Consider the following 23,260-nt stretch of genomic DNA (forward strand, 5'->3'; position numbering starts at 1 on the left):
TGCAAATGCAACTGGCCTCTTTTTCCCATCCATCTCTTGGTACAATACTGCACCTAACCCACTGGTACTGGCATCTGTGTGCAGAACAAAGGCTTTACTTGGGTCAGCATAGGCTAAGACAGGAGCTCCCGTTAGACACTGGATGATCTCCTGGAATGCCCCCTCACAATCTTTGTCCCATCGTTCCCCAAAGGGTTCCAGTGGGTCATGATAGAGGGCATGCACTGTGGCTTTTGATGCCCTCTTTCCCTTCTTCTTTCTAGGTGTCATTTTGCTGGACTGGTACCCTCTGGTTAGATCATTCAGTGGTTTCACAATAGTGGAATACCCATGGACAAATTGCCTATAATATCCAGTAAATCCTAGGAAGGTCTTCAGGTCCCTGTAGTGACGGGGTCGTGGCCAGTTGATGAGAGCACTGATCTTGTCTGGATCAGTACTAACTCCTTGTTGAGACACTATATGCCCTACGTACTTGACAGATGTCCTACAAAATTGGCATTTCTCTAATGACAGCTTAAGTCCATACGCTTCCAGCCGGTCTAGCACCTTTAATAACCTCTCTTCATGTTCTTCTAATGTCTTCCCAAATACAATGATGTCATCTAGATAGACCAATACTTGAAAAAGGTTCATGACTCCTACAGCTTTCTCCATCAGTCGCTGGAATGTAGCTGGTGCTCCGGAGATGCCTTGAGGCATCCTCTCAAACTGGTAGAACCCTAAAGGGCATATGACTGCTGTCTTCTCTTTATCTTCTTGTGCAAGAGGGATCTGGTAGTATCCACTTCGGAGGTCAAGTACTGAAAACCACTGACTTCCCACCAGGCTATCCAGGGCATCCTGCACCCGAGGCATAGTGTACTGGTCTGGCCTGGTGCGTTTGTTTAATGTCCGGTAGTCTATGCACATCCTGATCTTCCCATTCTTTTTCCTAACAACCACGATTGGTGAGGCATATGGGCTACGTGACTCAGAGATGACCCCATTGCCCAACAATTCTTGAAGGTGTTGCCTCACATCTTCTATCTCTGACAGTGCAATCTTCCAAGATCGTTCCCGGAATGGGGAGGGATCTGTTAAGGGAATACAATGCTCTACCCTTTTGGCATGTCCAAGATCCCATTCATGCAGTGAGAACACATTAGGCCTCTGGCAGAGTTTTTTCCTCAGCCGACTCTTTCATTCTTCAGGGATGGGTGAGTCACCAAAGTCAATTCGTTCTGGGTCGACCACAGATCCCGGTTGTGGGGATTTGCTAGTTTCTACCACTGTTGATTCAAAAAGATCAGCCATCTTCTGGTTTGGTCTCACTGAAATGTCATGGGTTGTCACATTTGCAATTCTCATGGCAACTCTAGGAGAATCACCCTTGGGCACCTCAATGAGCCCGGCCAACACCATCAACCCATCTGGCAGGCCCGGATCCTATGGTTGCTCTAGCAGGATGGGTCTTCTTGCAGCAGGTGGGATGGATGCACGCACCCAAAACTGCTGTTCAGTTCCTGCTGGGATGGTGACAGGGTGTTTCCCCTCATACTGCAGAGTCCCCAAGGGCTGCTCGTGTTCCACACCACTCTGAGTGATGTGTCGGTAAGCTGCAGCACACAGTGAATGCATTTTCAGCGTATCCAAGAATTTATCCCCAGCTTTCTTTTGGCAATAGTGAGCCAGAACTTTAAACAGATGGGAGTTAGTTCCAATAATCACAGGTGGGGTGGCAAACCCTTTTGGATCTGGGCAAACTAAGGCCATGGTGTGTACCACCTCTCTGACCCCCACAACTTCTTCAGGAAACTCAAGCTGAATTATGATGTAGCCCAGATAGGGGTAGTTTGACTCACTGAGACCCCATAAGTCGAGTCCGGTCAGGGGTTGTATCTGCAAGTGGGGTGTTACCTTCTCATAAGTAGACTGGAAAAGGATAGTGACTTGAGACCCACTGTCAAGCACAGCTCGACAGGCTGCATTTTCAATCTTCACCTGGACTTCTGAACGCGGTCCCACCAACCCAACTGGAACACCAGAGTAAAGCATAGGGGAGTTGGTTTCTTTGTCATTTGGTGTGGAGCCATAACTTCTCTTAGGCCTGGGTGACCCCCTCCTCAGGCCTAGTTCTCGTTTCCCTGGTTTTCCCAGGTACCATGGAGTCGCTGCAGAAACAGAGTGGAGTTTTCCTCATTTCGACACCTGGTAGCTATATGGCCATCATTTCCACACTTAAAACAAAAAAATGTCTTTCCTCCTCTTCCCTGAGGTGTAGCAGGTGGTGCAGGTTTAGGCCCCTGCAAATCTCTCCTTTGGGTTCCCTTTTGGACTTTGAGACCACTGCTTCTTTCCACACTTTGGAATACAGCCACTGGTTCATCCAGTTCAGCAGGGGGTTCATTTGCCCTGGTTGGAAATGATACTGCTGATGGAGAGGATGCCGATCGGGTGGGTCCCTTTCTCCTACAAGCTGCTTTAATAGCCTGTTTTTCTTCTTCCTCTTGAATTTCCTTCATCAGCTGGGAAAATGTTGGAGGCTCTTCTTGTTGCTCCCTCATGCGGATATTTACTAATAACAGTTTGTCATAGAGGGTCCCTTTCAGTACTTGAGCAACTCTTTCCTTATCCATCTGTCCTGGGGTCAGTCCACCCTTTCGGACTAGTTGCTGTAGTATTTTCTCTAATCGCTGCACATATACAGACAGCTTCTCCCCTTCCTTCTGCATAGTGGTGTGAAATCTACACAAAAGGTCCTTAGCACTCTCCATACTCCCAAATGTATACTCCAGGGCATCTAAACATGCCTGTACATCAACCCGTGGGTCAGTTGTCATCGAGCTGTGTACAACATCCAAAGCAGGCCCTCTCAAGCTCTCCGTTAAACGCCTTCTCTTCTCAGCCTCTGGTACCTGCCAATCTTGCATCATTACTTTAACGTGCTGGATCCAGGCTCCATATTCTTCCTCCCCAGGCCCTGGAGGGTTTCTGCCAGAAAAGATCCTCAGCCTTCTGTAGGGAGTAGCTTCAGGATGAGGCTGCAAAACTTTCCCTAACATCTTCCCCATGGCTTCTATCACAGCAATGGTGGAGGCAGTGGCTTCTGTGACAGTTGTTAGCGTAGGCGGCTGTAACAGTCCTTCCACATCAGGAATGCTCTTCCCCTCACGTTCTAGGAAATCCTTAAGTTTCTTGAGAAACTCCACATCTTGGTTGGGGGGGTAAGTCCTGTAGATTACAAGCTTCCATTCTCCATAGCTAGTAGAAATCGTGTGGGGAATCTCTAATGTTCCCACTGCCACTTGCACTTCAACTAAGGCAGCATAAGCCTTGTCTTCTCGCCTATAGAAGAGCCCTCGCACCTGGCACTGACTCAGAGCTTCAACATCACACACTTTTTCTTTAATAACATCCTCATCACAACCCTCAGCTATTTGGGTGACCAATATTGCTTTTAAGGGATCAATATTCAGGCCCTTACACCAGTCTTCTAGAAACTGCACAGCCATACTTTTAAACTACTGGTTATACACTATATACTGGGTAAATGTCTAATTTACCAGCGTGGAGTGAGGGAGGAACTACTCAGACCTACCTCACCAATTAAAGAAGATCCCGGACGAGCCCCCACAAATGTAACCCTTGGGTCGGTACCCAGGGCCGGGTTCTATGTCTAGGGGTTGTTTGTTTTTCCCTTAAGGTTAGCTCAGGCTCAAGCCCCCACCCAGGAAACCTGGGACACCAATTTAGAGATGTCTGAGTAGCAACCTCACCCACACACCTGAGGTATAAGTACTGGCATTTATTCAGTTTGACAACAAGCAACAAAAATAGAACATGGGAAACAACCTTTTGATTAACACATTTCCCTCCCAAGGTCTAGGTAGGCCGATGGAAGCCTGTGTCCTTTAGCCTTATTCACAAGCCCAGGAGACAGTGAATGAATAGGGATCCTCCAGGCATGCAATAAGGTGGATGGTAGGTGGCAGCAACCGGAACTGGGGTGCGCTGCAAAGAGAGCTGATTCAGCAGCATCAGGAACTGGGGTGCGCTGCAAAGAGAGCTGATTCAGTAGGCCCAAACCAGGAACTGGGGTGCGCTGCAAAAGAGAGCCGATTCAGCAGGCCCAAACCAGGAACCACCTCCAACACTAACAATGTCAAAGTTCAGCTCCTCCTTCTGCAGCAAGAGACTGTTGCATGCACAACACTGTATGCAAATGAGCTCCTTCATGTTAGGGCATGTTTTCCCTGCTCCCCCCCCCCCCCACCGGGTGGCGTGTACTCATTTCTCTACTGCTTTACATAAGGGAACCACCTGCTCTAGTTCCACTATTAAAATGCACTGCTTTTCTTCCTCCAGGAAGTCATCCAGTTGACACTTCCAGAGGTGAAGTTGGCCCTCCACTTTCATGACTACAGAGACAGCAAAGGAAAGTACCACTACAGCAGCGGCAGTAGCAGGGCATCATGTAATTCCCAGAACCTTTGTGTGATGCTGCAGCACCTTCACCCTTCCGAAGTGTTCAATAAAACTCTTAACTGACACAGCTATCTGTGTCTCTGTGTGGTCGTTGTGAATGCAGGAAACATTTCATACTCCATGACTTCCAATTTAACACACTCCCCCAATAGCAGAGGAACAGCAGTGGCTAACCACAAGTGATCCACCAGGGGTAGGATTCGCTATCTCTCCCATTAAAAACAACATCCTCTTCCACAAGGCTTCTCATGAATACACTTGATGTGGCTCCCTGGCACATACTAGGGATGAATATATGCCTCCCGTTCCATTTTGTTAACATTCCATGGGGGCAGGGGCAGTGGGTGCAATCCTGACCTCCCGTACCTCCCACTGTGGATAGGTCTACACAAATTAAATGTTTGAACACAGCTAGCTCTCAAGAAAACCATGCTTCTGTTCTGTCTGCAAAAAATGGAGCAGCAGTGAACTTGCAGCAAGAGCATGAGTCTGGGAGTCCTGTTTCCAGCTCTGTTGCTGCAGGGCTCTTGAGTGGCACCGGGCCAATGGCTTTCCTCCTCTTTAAAACAGTGACAGTGGCACTGACCCTCCTAATCTTCCTCTAAATGATGTTTAAAGAGGTTGAGGTCAAGTATGAGTAATCTAGACACACAGCTGCAAAATTCACACAATGCAACTGTGGGAACAAACCAGTTGCAAGTCACAGAAGCCCTCTGGCTTGATGGCTATTAATTGGGCATTCCTAATTTGAGATATCTATCTTTCTTTATAGGTGTTCATTACACATATCGGGGCAATTGTATGATCAGGCACTATTGTTGTTATTTAAATGAATTAGATCCAGATGTAATACCATTATTCTTGTTCACATAGTTGCTTACCGAAGAACTCGGAATTCAATTTAACTCTATAGAACTCTCAATATTGGTATAAATTAGTATTGTGGAAGGAGTAGTTTTGAAAGGAGAAGGAGCCATTTAAAAAGGTTACTGTAAGGTAAAGCAGAATAAAGTATTGTGTGATGAAGGTCCGGCTTGTTGTATATAAACCTGATTATGAGTGACTGATAAAACAGGAAGTAGTTGTATGCGTGGACCTGTAGGGCTGCCTTCTTTTTCTGGTTTCTTGGCTTTGTGGTGCAAAAAGGGTGATGTGTTTTAAGAATACACAATGCTTCATCTCCATGTTCTGTAAATGGGATTCATTGATAATAAACCTTGGAATGGATGTTAGGATTTTTGGACGATGAATCAGAAGAGGCTGAATTATATGATGCCAATTTTGATGGCAAGTCTGGTGGTATGCTGTTTCAAGAATGCCCACTGTGGTCTACCTAGGCAATTGAGAAGTTCTGGGAATTATGTATTTTGATTAAGTGATGAGGTTGATTTGTTGTTACACTCAGGAAAACAACACAGGTGACCAGAATGACCGAATAGATCCTGACAGATTTTGGACAAGTTGTAGTAACTTATTTAGCCCTGAATGCTACGTTGAACATACTATATCCCAAGAATTTGAGAGTTTGAAGATAAATATGTAATATACTACCAATGTGCGTAATGTGACATATTTCCAGTGATATAGCTGGTGGTTATATTGTGCTGGCTAAAACAAACACACCAGGTGTCAAACAGGTATGCTCGTTAGAGAGCCAGGATTGGCTACTGGCCCTTAACAAATGGCCAGACTGGTTTTGCTTCCATGTAATATGTTCAGTTATATGCAATGACTCCCTCAGTAGGACCAAGAAATTTCTGCAGGGTGGGTGGGGTTGCCTCCTCCCACTAGAACAGGGCGTGTCATTTGTTCATAGTTGGATCCAGTTGTTTCAATCCAGCATAGTTTTATCTGTTATGCTGTTTTACATAGTACTTAAATCTGTGTTCGCATTTTCCATGTCTACAAATCAAATGAAAAGAATGACATTGTCTGAAGCACAGATTCGATTGAGAAATTCTCTTCTGTAAAAATGAAGCATGCTGAAGCATTTTCTCTTTTTTTTCTTTTTGCCACATCCATAAGATCCACCCATTTGTGAAATATTCCTTAACTCTGCCTCACTCCTTTTGAATACATGATTTTAGCAACTATCATAGCAAACTGCATTGTCCTTGCTCTGGAGCAGCATCTGCCTGATGGAGACAAGACACCAATGTCAGAACGATTGGTGAGTAGTGTTCCCTTCCTCTGAAACATTCTTATGGCTGAACTAAACATGATAAGAAAAATGGCAGCACTGCATCAAGTTTCCCCTCCCCTTCCATAAGGTAGAGTAAACTTGCCCTGATAGCATTAGGCTCTGTGTTTTCCCCACTCGCCTCATCCAGTAACGTGGAGCTAACATTGGCAACTCAAACCTTCTGATGCTTGGTTGGGATGTAGGAGCGGAGCCAGAGTCAGAGCCCAACAGTTTCTGGTGGGTCCAGGGTAGCAGGGAAGTGTAGTGGTGTCTAATGGATCCCAGGTGCAGAAAAGCTGTCTGCTTACTTAAGGCAGGGGTGAGCAGAAGGTAGATTTCCAGATCTTTTGGATTTCCCACTCCCAGAAGCCCCTGCCAGCATGGCCAATGGTCAGAAATTCTGAGAGTGGAAATTAAAAACATCTGGAGATCTACCTTCTGCCCACCCCTGTCCTAAGGTGTACAGATTCTAAAAGAAACCTGTCAGTGATATGGTCTTGCAACTGTCCAGAAAGTAAGAAAACCAAGCAGAGTTTCTATCTTTTTTCTCTTCTTTTTTTTGGCTGTTCATTCTGGATTCGGAATTGCTAAACATAGATCATATGGTCAGGCAATGTGCTGTCCAATCTTCCCCCATCCTGGTGCCCTCTAGATGTATTAGGCTATGATCAGATGTATTAGACTAGGATGTATTAGACTAGGATCAGCCATGCTGGGAGTTGTAGTCCAGCACATGTGAAAGGGATCAAATTGGGGAAAGCTGCTGTACTAGTTGTTTCAGAGCGAGAGGGGGATCTCCAGGTGCAGCTGCCATTTTCAACATCAGGCCCACATTTCTTAGAGCATCCCTTAGTTCTGCTCCTAAGATAACAGCGCATTACATTCCCTCTTTCCTCACAGCATGTCAGACAGAAGCAGATTATTCTCTCTGTGCTGACCTTTCTCCCCAACATTGCTCAGGCTGCCTCAATCTGCTGGACAATGACAGAGTGACCCAATTGTAGCTTACTGCAGAAGCATATCCTTAAGGCTCCCTTCATGCAACTGGTTGAAATAATGTCATGCTAATCAGGAATAGTGAATGGCTACACACAAATAGCTTACCATGTGGAGTAATCTCCATAATTTGGATTTAAAGTGTGTGTCCTGCAGCCTGATCCTACAGTATGTATGCTTACGAGTTTCAGTGGGACCCACCCAAGTAACTATGCATAGGACTGGAGACTTACAGTGAAATCCTATACATGTCTACTCAGAAGTAAGCCCCACTGAGTTCAATGGGAACTACACCTAGGACTGCACTTTTAGTTGCATGAATAGTTGATTAGCCATGGTAACTTGGATTAGTTTGAATCTCCTGCAAAAAGTAGGGTATGATAAACCGGAGGGTTTGCAGGATTGGCCTGCCTCATGTTTAGAAAGTCTATTGGGAAGGAGAAAATGGTCCTGGACTATATTCATATCCAGATACAGCCTCAGATGATGAAGATGAAGATGATTATATTTATTTATATCCCGCCTTTTGTTCAATGCTGGGCCTCAAGACAGCATTACATAATTTAAAACATATACATTAAAAACCTATAAATAGAAATATACAAAGTTAAAATTATTATTATTATTGGGACTATAGAGAGCCATCCTCACTGTGTAGCTTCCTCGGAGACCCTGGCCAGCTACTTTATCTTTCAGTCTTGTTACGAGGATAAAATGAGGGAAAGGAAAACTTCTCTTTCTCTTGGAGCTCTTGTAGGAAGGGATGGGATAAAATGTAATAACTAAATATTTTTCCCCCATGCATGCCTCCTTAGGATGACACAGAACCATACTTCATTGGAATATTTTGTTTCGAGGCTGGAATTAAAATTATTGCCTTAGGATTTGCTTTCCACAAAGGCTCCTACCTAAGGAATGGCTGGAATGTGATGGACTTTGTGGTGGTTCTCACAGGGTGAGTATCTGCTTTTTAATCCGTCCATTCTTGTTGTTTGCTTTCAAGTCTAGTCTCTCTAGTGGTCATTGAACAGTGACAGGACCAAGAAGGGGCCCTGAATGCTTAGATTCTATTTCCTGGGGTGGAAGGGAAAGGGGCAGTAGGTTGAAAGAGCAGGAGACGGGGTCTTCGCACAAGAGCTTCTGGTCTGGATTCCTGTTCTGATGTATAACAGGGTTAGGCTCAGGACAGATTGTAACACAATGAACAGAACAGGTCCTTCACCTGCAGTGTGACCCAGGAGTCACATGTTGCTTTAAGGCACAATTGTATGCAAGTTTAGACAGAAAAAAGGCCTACAACTCCCAAACTGGCTGGGGAATACTGGGAGTTGTAGGCCTTTTTTCCGTCTAAACATGCATAGAATTGCACCTTTACACACACATGTTCCAGCAAGCTGAATGCTGCTTCAGCCATCAGTCCCTCCAATCATACTCCAGCCAGGCTATCCACCTTTAAAAATATCAAATCTGTGCACGCGCGCACACACACACACATGTTTGTATAGATAATGCAGTCATCTATCTCATTAAAAAATGCAGACACACTCATCAAAAACAATTGTAGAATTGTTCTGAAGATGGGAAAAGGGTGTTGGAAATAACATCGATACTAGCTAATAGGTACCTTCTACCGGAGGCTTTTATTTGGATTATTTATTATTTATTTTGGAAACTTAAAGCCTGGCTTTCCATTATTTGATGGAGTTTCCCCCCAGTTCAGGTTCACCCATGTTGAAAGCTTGCAGAGCCTGTTTATTTAGGGTCCACACAGCATACAAAAAGGTTGATTTGTCCTGAATGCCGGGAGGGTGCTTTCAAAATTGCCCCCTCCCTGCTCTTAAGTTGCTGCATCTCTCTCTTCACCCTTAGAGCAGCAGACAGAAGGGTTAGGGCTAGGCTGTTCCTCATCTCTGCCCCTAGCCTGTGCTGATCCCATCTTGCCTTTTATATGTGTAAGTTCATATATACGTAGTTTTCGAATACCATAATGTTTTTGAACACCAGTTTTAAGGAGAGCACATGAACATGACATTCTGGATCTGTGTGTAACAAACAGGTACATCCTGTCTGCAATGCTGTGTCCTCACACTTCCCTAGTTTGCAGTGCTTGCTCCCTGCTGCTTCCCAGCCTGCTCACAATTTCCTGAGATGGGAACAACAGCACTTTTCTCCTGAAACAAAGATGTTATTTGGTGGCCGAGCGTTCGCAACACCCACCCAGACCGTTGTGGTGTTCTCAGATTTGAGAAGAGCATCTAGTCAGCAGAGAGAACGCCACCGAGAGTGTGCTGAACTGCCGTAGTTGCAATCCAGCTTCACCTTGCTTTGCTGCTTCTGTCCCCTTTTTCATTCCTTGGTGCTGCAGTGTTGGTAACTCATATGCTTTGCTGCTAGAGTTTCATCTGATGGCTAGTTATACTGGTTTGGGATTGACTGCAGGGGCATTGTAGCCCAGATAAAATCCTGTTATGGGTGGACCCATTGGATGGTTTGGGTCTTCTCTGAATGAAACATGGAAACAATTTCCCTCTTAGCCTGGGACCTCTACTGAGTTTTATCCAGGGCAAATCCCAGCACAGCTATGACGCTCATGGGGTAGCATTGAGCAAGTCACAACCTAATCTAATTCTCAAAGTCCTTGAGATGATGATGATGATGATGATGATGATGATGATGCACTTTTTTTTACAGTGAAAAGTACTATAACAAATGTAAATAATAATGTCACAAACTGTAAGCCTTGGGAGCTGACACTCAAATGAAGCTCCTTTTACATGGAACTGTTCTCCTGTTCTGTGTTTGCTTTCTGTCCTTTCTTCTTCATATTGTCCTGGGAGCAATTATTTGTAGAGTACCTGGAAGTTGTTGGAAGCAAGATTTCCAAAAGCTATTTTCATCCTAGATTGGAGAATATGTTATTAAGAAAATCCTAAGGAATCAGTGATGTTCCCACTTTCATAATGCCACTGCCCATTCTAGTATACCAGTCTTTTCCAACACCTTGATCTTTACATCCTTAATTTTGTTGGCATGCTCTAGAATTGCAATGGCTTAATTGTCTTGAAATAAATGCATCATTTGGATGTCCTGTCATACAGGTACTGATGACTTGAAAAGGGTTGTGGCTAGGCAATGGGTGCAATCCAGGAAGTCTGAAACTGGGAGATACAGTCCCATTGATTTTGATTAGATTTAAGTGGTTTGCTGCAACTGAATGTATTACTTTGTCCATAATGTACCTGGAAGAGAAATTGTCCTTCCTAGGTGCTAGTCTCTGTGGGCCAGTTCATTAAGAACGTTTTGTCCACCAGATGAGCAATCTAAGCAATCCCTGTGGATACACAAGTATGGAGAACACTGCAGTAAAGTTGGCAGTACTCAGTATGGTAGCAATTCCTGTGATTGTGATGATGGGAAAATGTGCTGAAACAAATGGTTACCTTTACATTTTGGTTCACACCGACGTTTCTCCCCAGGATACTGGGTCTGGAGTTCAGATACGTAGGTGAAAAGATCGTATGTGAATGAGCCTTGCATTGTTCCTTGTAAGCCCTTGGCTTCTTACAGAGAAGAGTCATCATTGTCCCAAGCCCAGGTGTTTGGGTTCATAAAGTCATGCAGAGGCGGCTTCTCATGTTTTCAAGGCTCGTGTGGCTGCTTCCTGCACAGGGAATCGGTTACATTTCCTCTATGTATTTTGGAGTGTCAGGGGTGGGTCTTCGGTGGCTCATTGTGTTTTTATTCACTGCCACTGTGGAGTTTTCAGGCTTCCATAAAGCAAGTATGAGAATGGTACTACACATTACAGGAATGCCTGGAGGTAAAAATGAACACAATATTTTCACTCTTGCCATGTACTTGGAGCAGGATGAAAAGCAAAATATGAAGGTTAAGGGCTGAAAAAATACTACAAGTGATATGTGGCTCTTACCAAGGGTAGCAGCAGCCCTGCTTCTCCTCCTGCATCTCCCTGGTGACCTCTAGTAACAGAAGACATGGGTCATCAGAGCATTCAGTGTTTCCCGACATCACCTTAAATAGGTTCTCCGCTTCCTACCAGGTTGGTGGATGCATTTTAAGACTGTGTGGCCAAACAGACCATGAAAAGGTTTCTTCACAGAATCCCAAAGACCTATTGTGGAGTGTTTTGCAGGCTAAGCATTCTAGATTTATTCATGTGGCTTTTAAGAAAAAGTGCAAGACTCTCCCCATAGGAGGCTGTTTCCACTGACAAGACGGCACCAGTGCAAACACGTGAACATCCTTCCCATGTTCTAGGGTTGAGCTCTGTCACTTTCAGAACTAAAGAGCTGATCCACATGTTCAGGGGCATTTCTATATGCCCAATCAGGGCTGGTGCCAGACTATTTTGCGCCCTAGGCAAGGCGAGCTACTTGCACACACACACACACCCCAAAAATTGCCAGCTTCGATTTTTAAGAACAGATGTTTTGTAGGAAAAATAAAAAGCACAAAACTTGAACGTGTTATGTTTTTTCTCAAAACATCTAATTTGTATAAAACTGTGACCCTTAAAGGTCAGTACTGCACCCTTCTGAGGTCTGCACCCTAGGTGGCAGCTTTGTTGGCCTAATAGTAGCATCAGCCCTGTGCGCATTGGCACTGGCTGCCAGTTAGCTACCGAGCCATGTACAAGGTCATGCTATTATCCTATAAAGCCTTAAACAACTTGGGACCAGGATACCTGGCAGACCGCCTTCCCTTATATACACCCAGGCGACATTTACGGTCTTCAGAGGAGGCCCTGCTCGTCATTCTGAGACAAAGAGAATGTCGTCATGAAGAACCCCAATGGCGGGCCTTCTCTGTAGTGGAACCCACCCTCCGGAAAACCCTCCCTTGTGCAGTTTGGGGTGGTGGTGGTGGAAAAAGTAATACATTTTAAACACCTCCTAAAAACGTATCTTTTTAGACAAGCCTTCCCTGGACTCTAACTTATTCTGGTTTTGTGTGACTTTTAAAGGTTTAATCTGGATTATTGTTATACTATGTTTTTAGCTGCAAATTGCCCAGAGAGCCTAGGCTGTTGGGCAGTATAAATAAATAAATAAATAATATGACACAGTTGCCAACTCACCGCCATGTTGGGCTTTCCCCCACTGAAACAGTGCTTTTTCGCAATGTTGTTTTACCGTGACTTTTTCAGTGGCTCCAAGATCACCATGTTGTTTCTTCGTCTGTCATTGGTGGCCTCAGTTTGCAAATGGGCGGCGCTGCGGTTTTTCCTGGTTGGATAGCCCTGCCGTGTAACTTTATTGATTCCTCCTTGCAACAGCGATGCTGCAGGGTTTTGAGGAAATCAGCTACCAAAGTGGCTTTGTATAGACGCCCACCCACACCCGATGTAACCCCCCTGGACTGTATCAGTTCAAAATGCAGGTGTGTGTTTGTGGTGGTGGTATAGTTGGAAGCCTGTCTCCCCTCCTGCCCCATTCAAAACTCCCTAAGAGTTCCTTCACACATACTCCCAGGATAGGTTCAAAATTGCTGCCACTCTTTGCCCACTGCATCGCTAGCAGTATGCAGCTCATTAGTATGCCAGACAGCATTTGCTTCTTGATTAGGGAGTCCTCCCTGCACTATTACTTAAAGGAGCTTTCCAGACGTGTCCTGCATGCTGAGGGAGCCTCGGCCTGCCTGCACAGCCTGAATGGTAAAAAGGCAGGGAAGGAGCGGGGAAGGCAAAGGAGATTTCCTGCCACTTCTGCTGGCAAGTAGCTAGGTGGGCAGACCTTCAGGCCACAGGTTCAAATGACAAATTGTAGAAGCAGGATTTTGGTCAAAGCAATTAGTTTGTGGCTAGATCTCAGTGTGTGCCTGCACCTATATGGATGCATATGTACAGCATTCTCTGCTTATTTCTCTTTCTTTCTTTGTGCACATTAGTAATTATGTTTACTCACTATAAGATATATATATATATATATATATATATATATATATATATATATATGGGGTGGGTGGGTGGATAGTGTGTTACACACTCACATGCACACACATGTGTACCTTGCAGTGCCTCTGAAAGAAAGCAACTGCCACAGGGGGAGATGCATTCCTTGAGGGTCCATTCCATGTATATGCCTTGATGCATGTATTTGTGTGGCTGATGTATCTTTGAGCACTCTCCCACCTCACCATTCTGTGTGCCCATCTATCTCTGCCTCTGGGTCCAGTTGAAGAGCACTGACCAACACTTTATACTGGACGTAGCTGCCTTTAAGTTAGGAGTGTACAGACAAATATATACACATTTTTGTGAAGAGAAGATCACTGAAAACCTTTCCTGATCAGCATTATGCATCCATACACTTGGGAGCACCACAAATGCTCCAGCCAGGGGCTCACGATGTTTTGGCTGGCTTTAGCAGCCAACTTAAAACTTGTAGCTGCACCTCCTCTGGTCCCCGATTTCATGCTACTTTTCTATGGAACAATCCCTTGCTCCAATTTTGTCAGGGGCTTGTTTAGCCCTGTGCTGTCCTCGGGAATGCAGCGGGCAAAGAAGCCTCTGCCACTCTCTCCATCTCCCAAACCATCTTGGAACTGGGAAGGATGCAGAGAGCACCATGCAGCGGTGAGGACAATCCACAGCAACCTCTGCTGCTTCAAGAGAGCAGTGGCTGCCTAACCCACCATGGTGAACAAAAATCTTGAACCTTGACCAAAACCTCACATTCTCATGATTCTTTCATTGCAAATCCTTCTAGTGCCTGATCATGGGTGGTGCTGAGCTTGTCACTCTGGACTCCTTCCTCATTCCTAGGAGAAATAGTTAATAGGTGTTCTATGTACTGATTCTCTGTGACTCAGGCTAGTGAGGCCTCTTTTTAGGGACAGCAGATTGAAAGTTGGGCTTATACTCAGTGGCATGGTGAAAATTGCCTGTGGAGAGGCCTGCCAGCTTTCCCCCAGCTTCCACCCATCCGTAAGGATGCAATGTAGGGATAACATATCATTCATGAGCATTGGGTAGTTAATGGAGCAGCTGACCTTTTAAGAATGGAGGAGGCACAGGGTGAAGGCTACCATTATAAATGGAGTTACTGAAGGAAGATACTTGCTATGCGAAACACTTAAAAACACAGCTTACTTTCCTATCTAAACATACATTTCTGTAGCTCACACTTGCCTGCCTGCCCGTCATCCTGAGAGTTGGATAATGGAGACAACTGATCATACCTGGTTGTAGTGTCAGTTTGGATAGTTAGTGCTGTCAGCAAATGGAGAATGGAATCCTAATGAGATTCTATGTGAACACAGGGTTCAACCATTTGCCAAATGTGGATAGAATGAGTGCATAAATCATATTTGATTTAAAAAGGAAGTGGCGAAAAGAAAGCCCTGCTTCACACACTCATTTGTGAAGAGGATCGTGCATTTTTGTACACCTGTAGGGTTTGAAGAAGAGGTAGAAGATGATCCTAACAATGACGCTGCCTCTTATTTATTTATTTAAAACATTTATATCTACCTCTCCGATGCCAGAGGCAGATTGCAAGAAAGATAAAAAAATAAATTGCCAAATAAAAAACTACAAATACAATCCCTACCCCACAGTGCAACCATAAACAGTGCAACCATAAACAACTAAACAGTGCAACCATAAAATTCATAGCACCAGCAAGACCTCATTAAGACTCAGTAGTCAAAAGCAGATCGAAACAGGTGAGCTTTACATGCTCTCTGGAAGGATAAAAGAGAGGAAAAACAAATCCGACTGGGGAGGTCTTTCTGCACTTTCAGGGCCATTGCAATAAAGACCCTGCTCCTTGTTGCTGATGTCCTCAATTACCCAGCATAGGCACATGGAGCAGGGCTTAACCTGCAAAATGCAAGCTGTAGTGGGGTTAGATGAGGATACACATCTTCCATGTGTTGCCATTGGAAACTAACAATTTAAGAGTGTGCTTTCTATTGCTAATGTGCTTTCAGTACTTTGGTCAACGGTAAGGGGTAAACAGCAGTAGACCAGTTTAGACATGTTCATCAGGCTTGAGCCTTTGAGTCACACACTCCCTTCTCATGGACTGAATCCTTCCTTCGATTCTTGGGTCAGGCAAATTTATTTATTTTATTTGAGAAATGTATAGGCTACTTTTAACAATGCAAATATTTTTCCAGTGTGGTGTACGTTATATAATAAAATTATACTAAAACAAGCATCAGAATTAATATGTAACATTAGAATACTAACATTAAAGCCCCCAGGAATAATAATAAACAAAAGCACAATAAACATATGTACCTGCCCGGACCCTAAGGTCATCCTCAGGGGTCCTTCTCTGTGAGCCTCTGCCAAAGGAATTGAGGCAGGTGGCTACCAGGAGGAGGGCCTTCTGTGCTGTGGCACCCCGGCTGTGGAATGAGCTCCCTAAGGAGGTTTGCTTGGCACCTACATTACATTCTTTTAGACGCCAGGTGAAGACCTTTTTATTCTCCCAATATTTTAACAAGTCTATAAATTAATTTTAACTTTGCTGTTTTAAATTTGTATTTTAAATTTGTATTTTTGCATTGCTGCTGTTTTTATCTTGGTTGGGCTTTTATATTGTATTTTATATTATGGTTTCATACTATTGTTTTGTTTTGAATTGTCTTAAATTTGTAAACCGCCCAGAGAGCTATTGGGCGGTATAGAAATGCAATAAATAAATAAATAAATAAATAAACATTGCTGCATATCGAGCTGGCCATTCTACCATAGGCTCTGAAAATGCAGCTCCTAAGAACAACATAAAGCAACACAATCACTAACCTAACCTTGTAATTAAAAGCAGCCTGAAATTAAAGCAAAATATATTTAGGGCTGTTTAAAAGAAAATAGGGAACTAATCATATTGCTGGAGGGAGGGAATTCCATAAATATGAGGCCACCATCAAAAAAGCCCTGTCTTTTGTGTCTGCCAATCAAACTACTCCTACTGGTTGGCAAACAAGTAGAGCCTTTGAAGCTGATCTCAGTGCCCAGGCAAGTTCATATGGCTGTAGGTAATCCTTTAAATAACTTGGTCCCGACCCATTCCAAGCACTTTGAAATGGGCTTAGAAGCAAATAGGCCAATAATAGAAATTCTGATTATCAATTGGATTTGGAGGCAATACTGTTTTGTCTGATTTGGATGTATGAGTAAAACATTATTTGCTTGTACCAGGAAGTGAAGAAGGATATGGGAGTCTGCAAGCAGGAACAGAGAGGAAGTGCTGGAACTCAAGGCTTGAAGCCAACAGCCAAACCATGGCTTGGATGTTATGTCCAAATTGGCATCACGGAAAATGCATTTAGTTGAATAGTTTGTTGTATGAGTCATCAGACATACTCTAAAATCCTCATATGATTTCCACCAGTAAAATATTTACAAATGCCCTCCCATTGCCACCTTCTTGGGATGCAAAGGCAGAATATTTGTCCCTGTTCCTCAAACCATTTCTCAGATTACATACACACACACATACACACACAGAGATCATGCGCATACACACACAGAGGTGGCAGATTATATCAATGAGATGAGTCCCGTTGTCAAGGCAACCGGCATGAATGAGCATAGGAAGGTAACTGTGGAGACTGTGAATGGGAAATGGCCAGTTGCTATAGAGATCCAGTAAATGGGAAGAGCCCTTCTGGCATGACAGAAGCAGGCTCCTCAGCAAGCAGCAGTGCTCCTCACACTTCGATGGATGGGGGAGTAATGGAGTGTGTTAGAGATGTCTCACTCAGGGTGAAAGGACTGGAGCCAAATAGGTGTATAAGATGAAGCCACTTGGGCAATGACAGGGCAAGACCAATAACCCCACGTGTGTGGCTGAGGAAGTATCATTGCAAGTCTTGTCCAGAGTACAGGCACATGATAGGAGTTACTCTTGGGGAATCTGATGTACAACGAGGCAGCAAATTCAGTGGGCATGTAGGCACTGAAACCACAGATCAGACCACTTGGCTGTGCTAGCACAGTAGAAATGTAAGAAATAACAATGGAAGATTGATTCCAGGCGCATGGAGAGAATGTGAGGCAGACTGTCAAGTAGGGATGGTTGAATCTACATCTGGACCAAGTCACTCGAGTGTTTTTACCCATAATTCCAACACATTCCATTTGTATATTAATCTGCAGGGTTTTTTTTAAAAAAATTCTGTCAGGATAGCACTCATGCATCTGTCTGGTCAGAGTCAGAGGTCATGTTGCTCAGGCAACGGATGTGGGAAGGAAGAGGAACTTGTATACTCCAGACCCCTCACTAACAGATCAATCATCCAGACCAGCTGGTGCAACCTGTGAGATGTAAAATAGCTGTAATTCCCTTTCATGAAAAATAATTAAAAAATTGTTCAGCTCCATCAGAATTGGAAAATATTCAACTCCCACTGTCTGACCCATTCACTTGTGAAAAGGGAAATGCACCTCAGCATAAGTGGCCAGTTATTACTTGCCCACAACAACTGTAATGCCAAAAGCCTTCTTTCTCCCTTGGGCTGCTCTACAATCTCTCTCTCTCTCTCTCTCTCTCTCTCTCTCTCTCTCTCTCTCTCTCTCTCTCTCTCTCTCTCTGTGTGTGTGTGTGTGTGTGTGTATTCATACACTACACACTACACACACACTGCCATAAGCAAGCTTCACATCCCACGTAAACGGGAAATGATTCAGGATCCCTCAGATTTGCCTTCTCTCACCCTGTATTAGTGTACTGTAAACTTATTTTGAGGTAGGTCACCCACCCAGAAGCGGCTTCTCTCCACTCATGAAGGTTCTTTGACCTTGAAGTGGGCCTCCCTCCTAACACACTTCTGGTCATGTTCTTTGATCTGTTCCCCACCTCACTAGGGTGATCATAGGCTCTGCTGGGATTCTGTCTGGCACCCAGCAGGGTGGCAAGTTGGTTACCATGAACATTGGCCCCAAGTTGTGTATATGAACTTGTACTGTTGTTCACACACATACACACACACACACACATTGTCTTTCCTAGGTTTCTGTCCCTCGTGCAAAAGTACACAAGCACCCCAGAATCCCCAACACTCTGCCCCCACCTCCCCCAGGATCAATAAAGAATTGAGAAAAGCCAGACAATGGCAATTCAAATCCTGCCCCAGATCCTCGCCCACACACTGACTCCTAGCCCCTCCCGGCCACTTGTTACTTTCTCCAGAAGGGCATATCTGAAAATCTTGCATTCTCGACCCCAGCCGCATATCACCCTGGACAGGAAGAACACATCCTTCCTTTGTCTAACCACCTCGGGACCCCTTCCTGGGCATTTTGGAAGCATCAGAGTGGGCTCTGGGACTTTCCAGCTGCCCTTGGGGACACTTATCGGGACAAAAAGTAACACTTGTACCTTATAGCTGCCATAATATAGGGCATTGTTTACGTAGAATAGTTTCGTTTTGGAACATTTATGGCACTTGTAATCAATTGCCGGAGGGAGGGGAGAAAGTATGAGTTCATCAGCAGCAACTCTGAATGTATAAAGGTTTACTGTGCGTGGGTGATGGTCAGAGAGTTCAGCGTTCAGCTTGCTGGGGGTTGCCTTTCTTTTACACGTGTAGTCTGAATAAAAAAGCCTGTGTATTGGGACTTGCCTGGACATCGCTTCCTTCCTACCAGACCAGGGAATTTCCCTGACACCCCTAACATATTCTGAGACACGTGACCTGGATCCTTGCCATGTTTTCCAGATATTGTCCTCTCTATATTTCTATATCTATTTATGACAGAGAATTGTTCAGCTGTGTGTTTCTCTTCCCTGTATTTTTTCACCTCATAGAAAGTATTTTTGGGCAACTGTGGAAATTAAGGGAAAGTTTTTTAAAAAAAACAAACCAACAACCCTGAATGGCTGTTGCACAATACGCAATCATGCTTGCTTCTTGTTTACTCTGTAATTGTTCATGATCATGACTATTGGGGCTCAAATTGTACATTTCTAGTGGGGAAGATGCAAATATCCTTCCTGTAGTGAGAGAAATGGAAGCATGGAAATATGCTCTTCTTCGATCAATTCTGACCCCAGCATGCATACACCGATTGCTATAGGATTGGAGAAGGATGTGGCCGAGAATTGATAGAAGAGCAAATTTAGAGTTTGCAGGGATTGAGACTCAGCAGGGCCGGATCTACACTACTGCTTTAAAGCGCTTTAAAGCAATAGTGTAGATCCGGCCCAGGTCAGGTCTGCATCACAGCTACCTCAAAATGACAGTGATCTGCTGGCAATGTCATAGTGTAAATAAGCCCCTTCCCTGCAAGGTGTGTGAATCTATTTACTGTATCCCTTATCTCGTCTTTTTCAAGGCTCCTGATTTTCTTCAGCAAGATTTCATCTTGTATTTAACCTCAGCTACCCAGCCTCTGCCCATTCCTTACAATCCTGGATCTCAAGCCAAGAGAGCTTAGGCTTTATGCTGTGTATTTCTGGGAATCTAGATCTCAGCTTTTAGTATCGCAGCATAGCTGATGAGTCAAAGAATCCTCAGCAACATGACTTTCCTTTCCTCCTGCTCAAGCTGAGCTTCTATTTTTCCTGAGATTGCAATTCCAGTACCTGAAATTCAGAGACGATTGCGAACCACTCTTACAGTGGTTAATAGTGGTTGCAGCTGCTCATAGAGAGGAAAGTGGGAACCTGAACAGAATTGTGTGTGTGTTTATAGATGGAGAGCACATTTCCTTTCCACCCTCCATGGCTTTCCTCCACAGATTGTGAGAGGAAGTGGACTTTATTCCAAGAAAGCTTCCCCTCACCTTCATATAATAATTGATTAATTGGGGGAATGATTGGGCTCAGAGGAAACTTGCCATGAACCCAATACTTCCCACCACCACCCAACCACCAATGGTCAATTTAGGGACAAAGTTAAGGAGCTGTCTTCATGGGGGTCTGTCTTCACGGCACCAAGTTGGCACTGCCTCCCTCCTCAATCCCGCGCTTTCTCTCTCCTGGGGTGGTAGCAGGTAATGCCGACACTAAGGAGGAAGCATCGTGTTGACATCACTCCCTTTGAAAAAGTTGGGGTAAATCCCTGAGTTTTTTAAAACGGAGCATCGCGGGGAAGCCCCACGGTGGCTGCGAACCTGCGCTTGCGTTATTCTCACTGACAGGGTGCAGATCCACAGCCACTGCAGGGCTTTCCCTGCATATAGACAACCCCCAAAGTGATTGTTGGGGAAAGAGAGGAGGCACACTAAAGATACTCTTCCCACCCCCATCATTGATTTAGAGGTTAGAGGAGGCCTCATCCTCTTTCCTTCTGAAGCATCCAAGGTGGAGCAGGGGCGGGAAAGTGTGTGTGTGTGTGTGTGTGTGTTGGGGGGAATAAGGAAGGCAGAAACTGGTAGGCGGAAAGCCCTTGGGGTAGCCAGTGCAGTGCTGCCTGAGAATGCTTGGGTTCACCCCTCCCCCCCCCCCCCCCGCTGGGCCTTGTCCTCTTGCCAGACCACTCCTTGTGTTGGCTGACTAGAAAGTGAGTTGCTCCAGGCTCAGGGTTAGCACCTGCATGCTGCTGCTCTCTGCCACTGGCAATATTTCCCAGTAGTTTCAGAGAAGTGCATCTGCACAATCCCTGCCTCTTTAGAATTTGGGAGAGGAGGAGGGTTCTCGAGCATTCCTAGAAACCCCTCACCTGCCCTCTCTGCTACTCAGGATCTTTAGAGTTCTACTAGTGGATATTGTTGTTGTTGTTTCTACCTTGCCTCACAAGTCAGCTTGCAATGGTAACCACCTCTACGAGTGCACAATAGAAAACTGAATTTCAGACAAGGTGAATTTTGAGCACTTACATATGACCCCAAAGCTGAATCGCTCTTCCACCTGGTAGAACTGGCAAGAACTGCTATTAAAACAAAATATTATAAAGACAGGAAAGTGATCGGGTTGCATTTACCATGAGTAAAGACATCAGACCGGGATCTAGAATCTCTAAGTTCCATGTCTCAGCTTTGCTCAAAACCTGGTGGGCAGCTTGGGCAAGTCAGTATCTCTCCTGGGCCTCAACCTGTAAAATCAGAATAATGTCATAAAGCATTTTGCACATAAGAATACAGTATACTGTACATGTGATACTACTTAAGAAATGAAAGTTTTGATTGATGTTTGGTTGATTTTATTGTCATTTTGTCTGCCTTTTGGATGCTGTAAGGAAGCCACTCTGGGGATCTCATCTGGAGTTGGAAAGGTGGGATAGAAATAACAATATTTGGAGCTGTTGTAAATTTCTTCCCATTGTTTGAAACCATACATTATTTCCTATTATGCCCTCCTGTTGTATGCTGTTGCATCTCTTTCCCATGCCAGCGGTTTCTGTAATGCATTCAGCTACATATGGTTCCATCAGCTGCACTGCAGCTGCTCTCTTTTTCTGGGGGATACTTACAACCCAATTATGCCCCTTAGTGGGAAGGATGTGTATAAACTGCTCTACCAAACTAAATTTCTGCTACTTGCTCCGGGGTTCTAAAAGCAGCTTTCAACCACTGGACTTTTGGGGGAAATAAGGCTTTACTGCTAATGTGTTAAAATACAGATTGTGCTAAATTACTATAGAGTGGTGAGCTGGGGGCTGTATTTAAAATACATTGTGGGTGAATAGAAGAGGATGCTGAGCCTTTCTTGACCTATAATTTAGCCCCCCAAACTTACCATGTTATCGAATTTCTCCCCAACTGTTTTTCTTTGGTACATATCCTGGGACAAAACCATGGGCATGTGAAGGATTCAGCACCCCAATCCTGTCCACATATGTTACACTTTAAATCCTCACCCCAATCTCTTGCTTTATAGGAATTTTGCATGACCTGGTTCTAACACAAAGCTTAGATTTCATAGCTCAGTAGCAGATAACATGTCTTGCAAGCAAAAGTTCTCAGTACAGTTGCTGGCATCTCCATGAAAGGGTGGGAAAGGCTCCTGTCTGGAACCCTGGAGAGGTACTGCCCAATCTCTACAGACAACACTGAATTAGATGGACCAGCTGTCTGACTTGGTATAAGGCAGCTTTCTCTGTGTCCATTGCACAGTCTCTGAGAGACTGTTCTATGATGCATCCTCTGTGGATAAATATCTTCCCTAAAAGGTCAGCTATCAATTTATTCTGAGAAATCTGGCCTGTTGAGAATTGCTCACTTCACTACTTTATAACCAATCACTGCAAGTCTTTCCTTATTTTTATTTGGTTTGGCCTAGTGAAAGGACTCATATGTATTGATCATTTCACCCAAGAATTTTTAAGGTAGGTCCACGTTGCCTTCAAAGGTAGGCTTAAACTAGGACCTGCCTTGGAAAATAGCACAGTTAGAAATGAAATGTGGTGTAATGCTCAGTTATACAAACTGAATAAAGAAGGGGAAGGATAGCTAAAAGGAGGGAATATTGCAGGTAACAATATGAAATCTCAAAAACGGATTATGGATTAGGTGTTCCAGGCTTACATTACGATATTGTGCATTCAGAGGGGAGATGAGAACTGGATGAGCATAGTGGCAAAGCAGGGCCACTCTAGTTTGCAGGGTCATGTCCTGGATTGGAAAATAGATTGATATTATTGATCATCATGTCTATCAGCAGAAATTTGCCTAAGTGACACAGGAGCCATGCTGAACCC

General features: G+C 44.4%; 1 protein-coding gene across 1 annotated transcript in view; it reads left to right on the top strand.

Annotated features, from left to right (window-relative positions):
• LOC134395373 (voltage-dependent P/Q-type calcium channel subunit alpha-1A-like) overlaps positions 1–23,260 on the top strand; it is a 103,971-nt gene that overhangs the window by 45,878 nt on the left and 34,833 nt on the right. Inside the window, exons 2-3 of the mRNA XM_063121537.1 lie at positions 6,531–6,637; positions 8,461–8,600. Of these exons, the coding sequence (XP_062977607.1) occupies positions 6,531–6,637; positions 8,461–8,600 (247 nt within the window). The remainder of the gene's footprint in view (positions 1–6,530; positions 6,638–8,460; positions 8,601–23,260) is intronic.

This window comes from Elgaria multicarinata, chromosome 3 (genome assembly GCF_023053635.1).
Source record: "Elgaria multicarinata webbii isolate HBS135686 ecotype San Diego chromosome 3, rElgMul1.1.pri, whole genome shotgun sequence".
Lineage (NCBI taxonomy): Eukaryota > Metazoa > Chordata > Lepidosauria > Squamata > Anguidae > Elgaria > Elgaria multicarinata.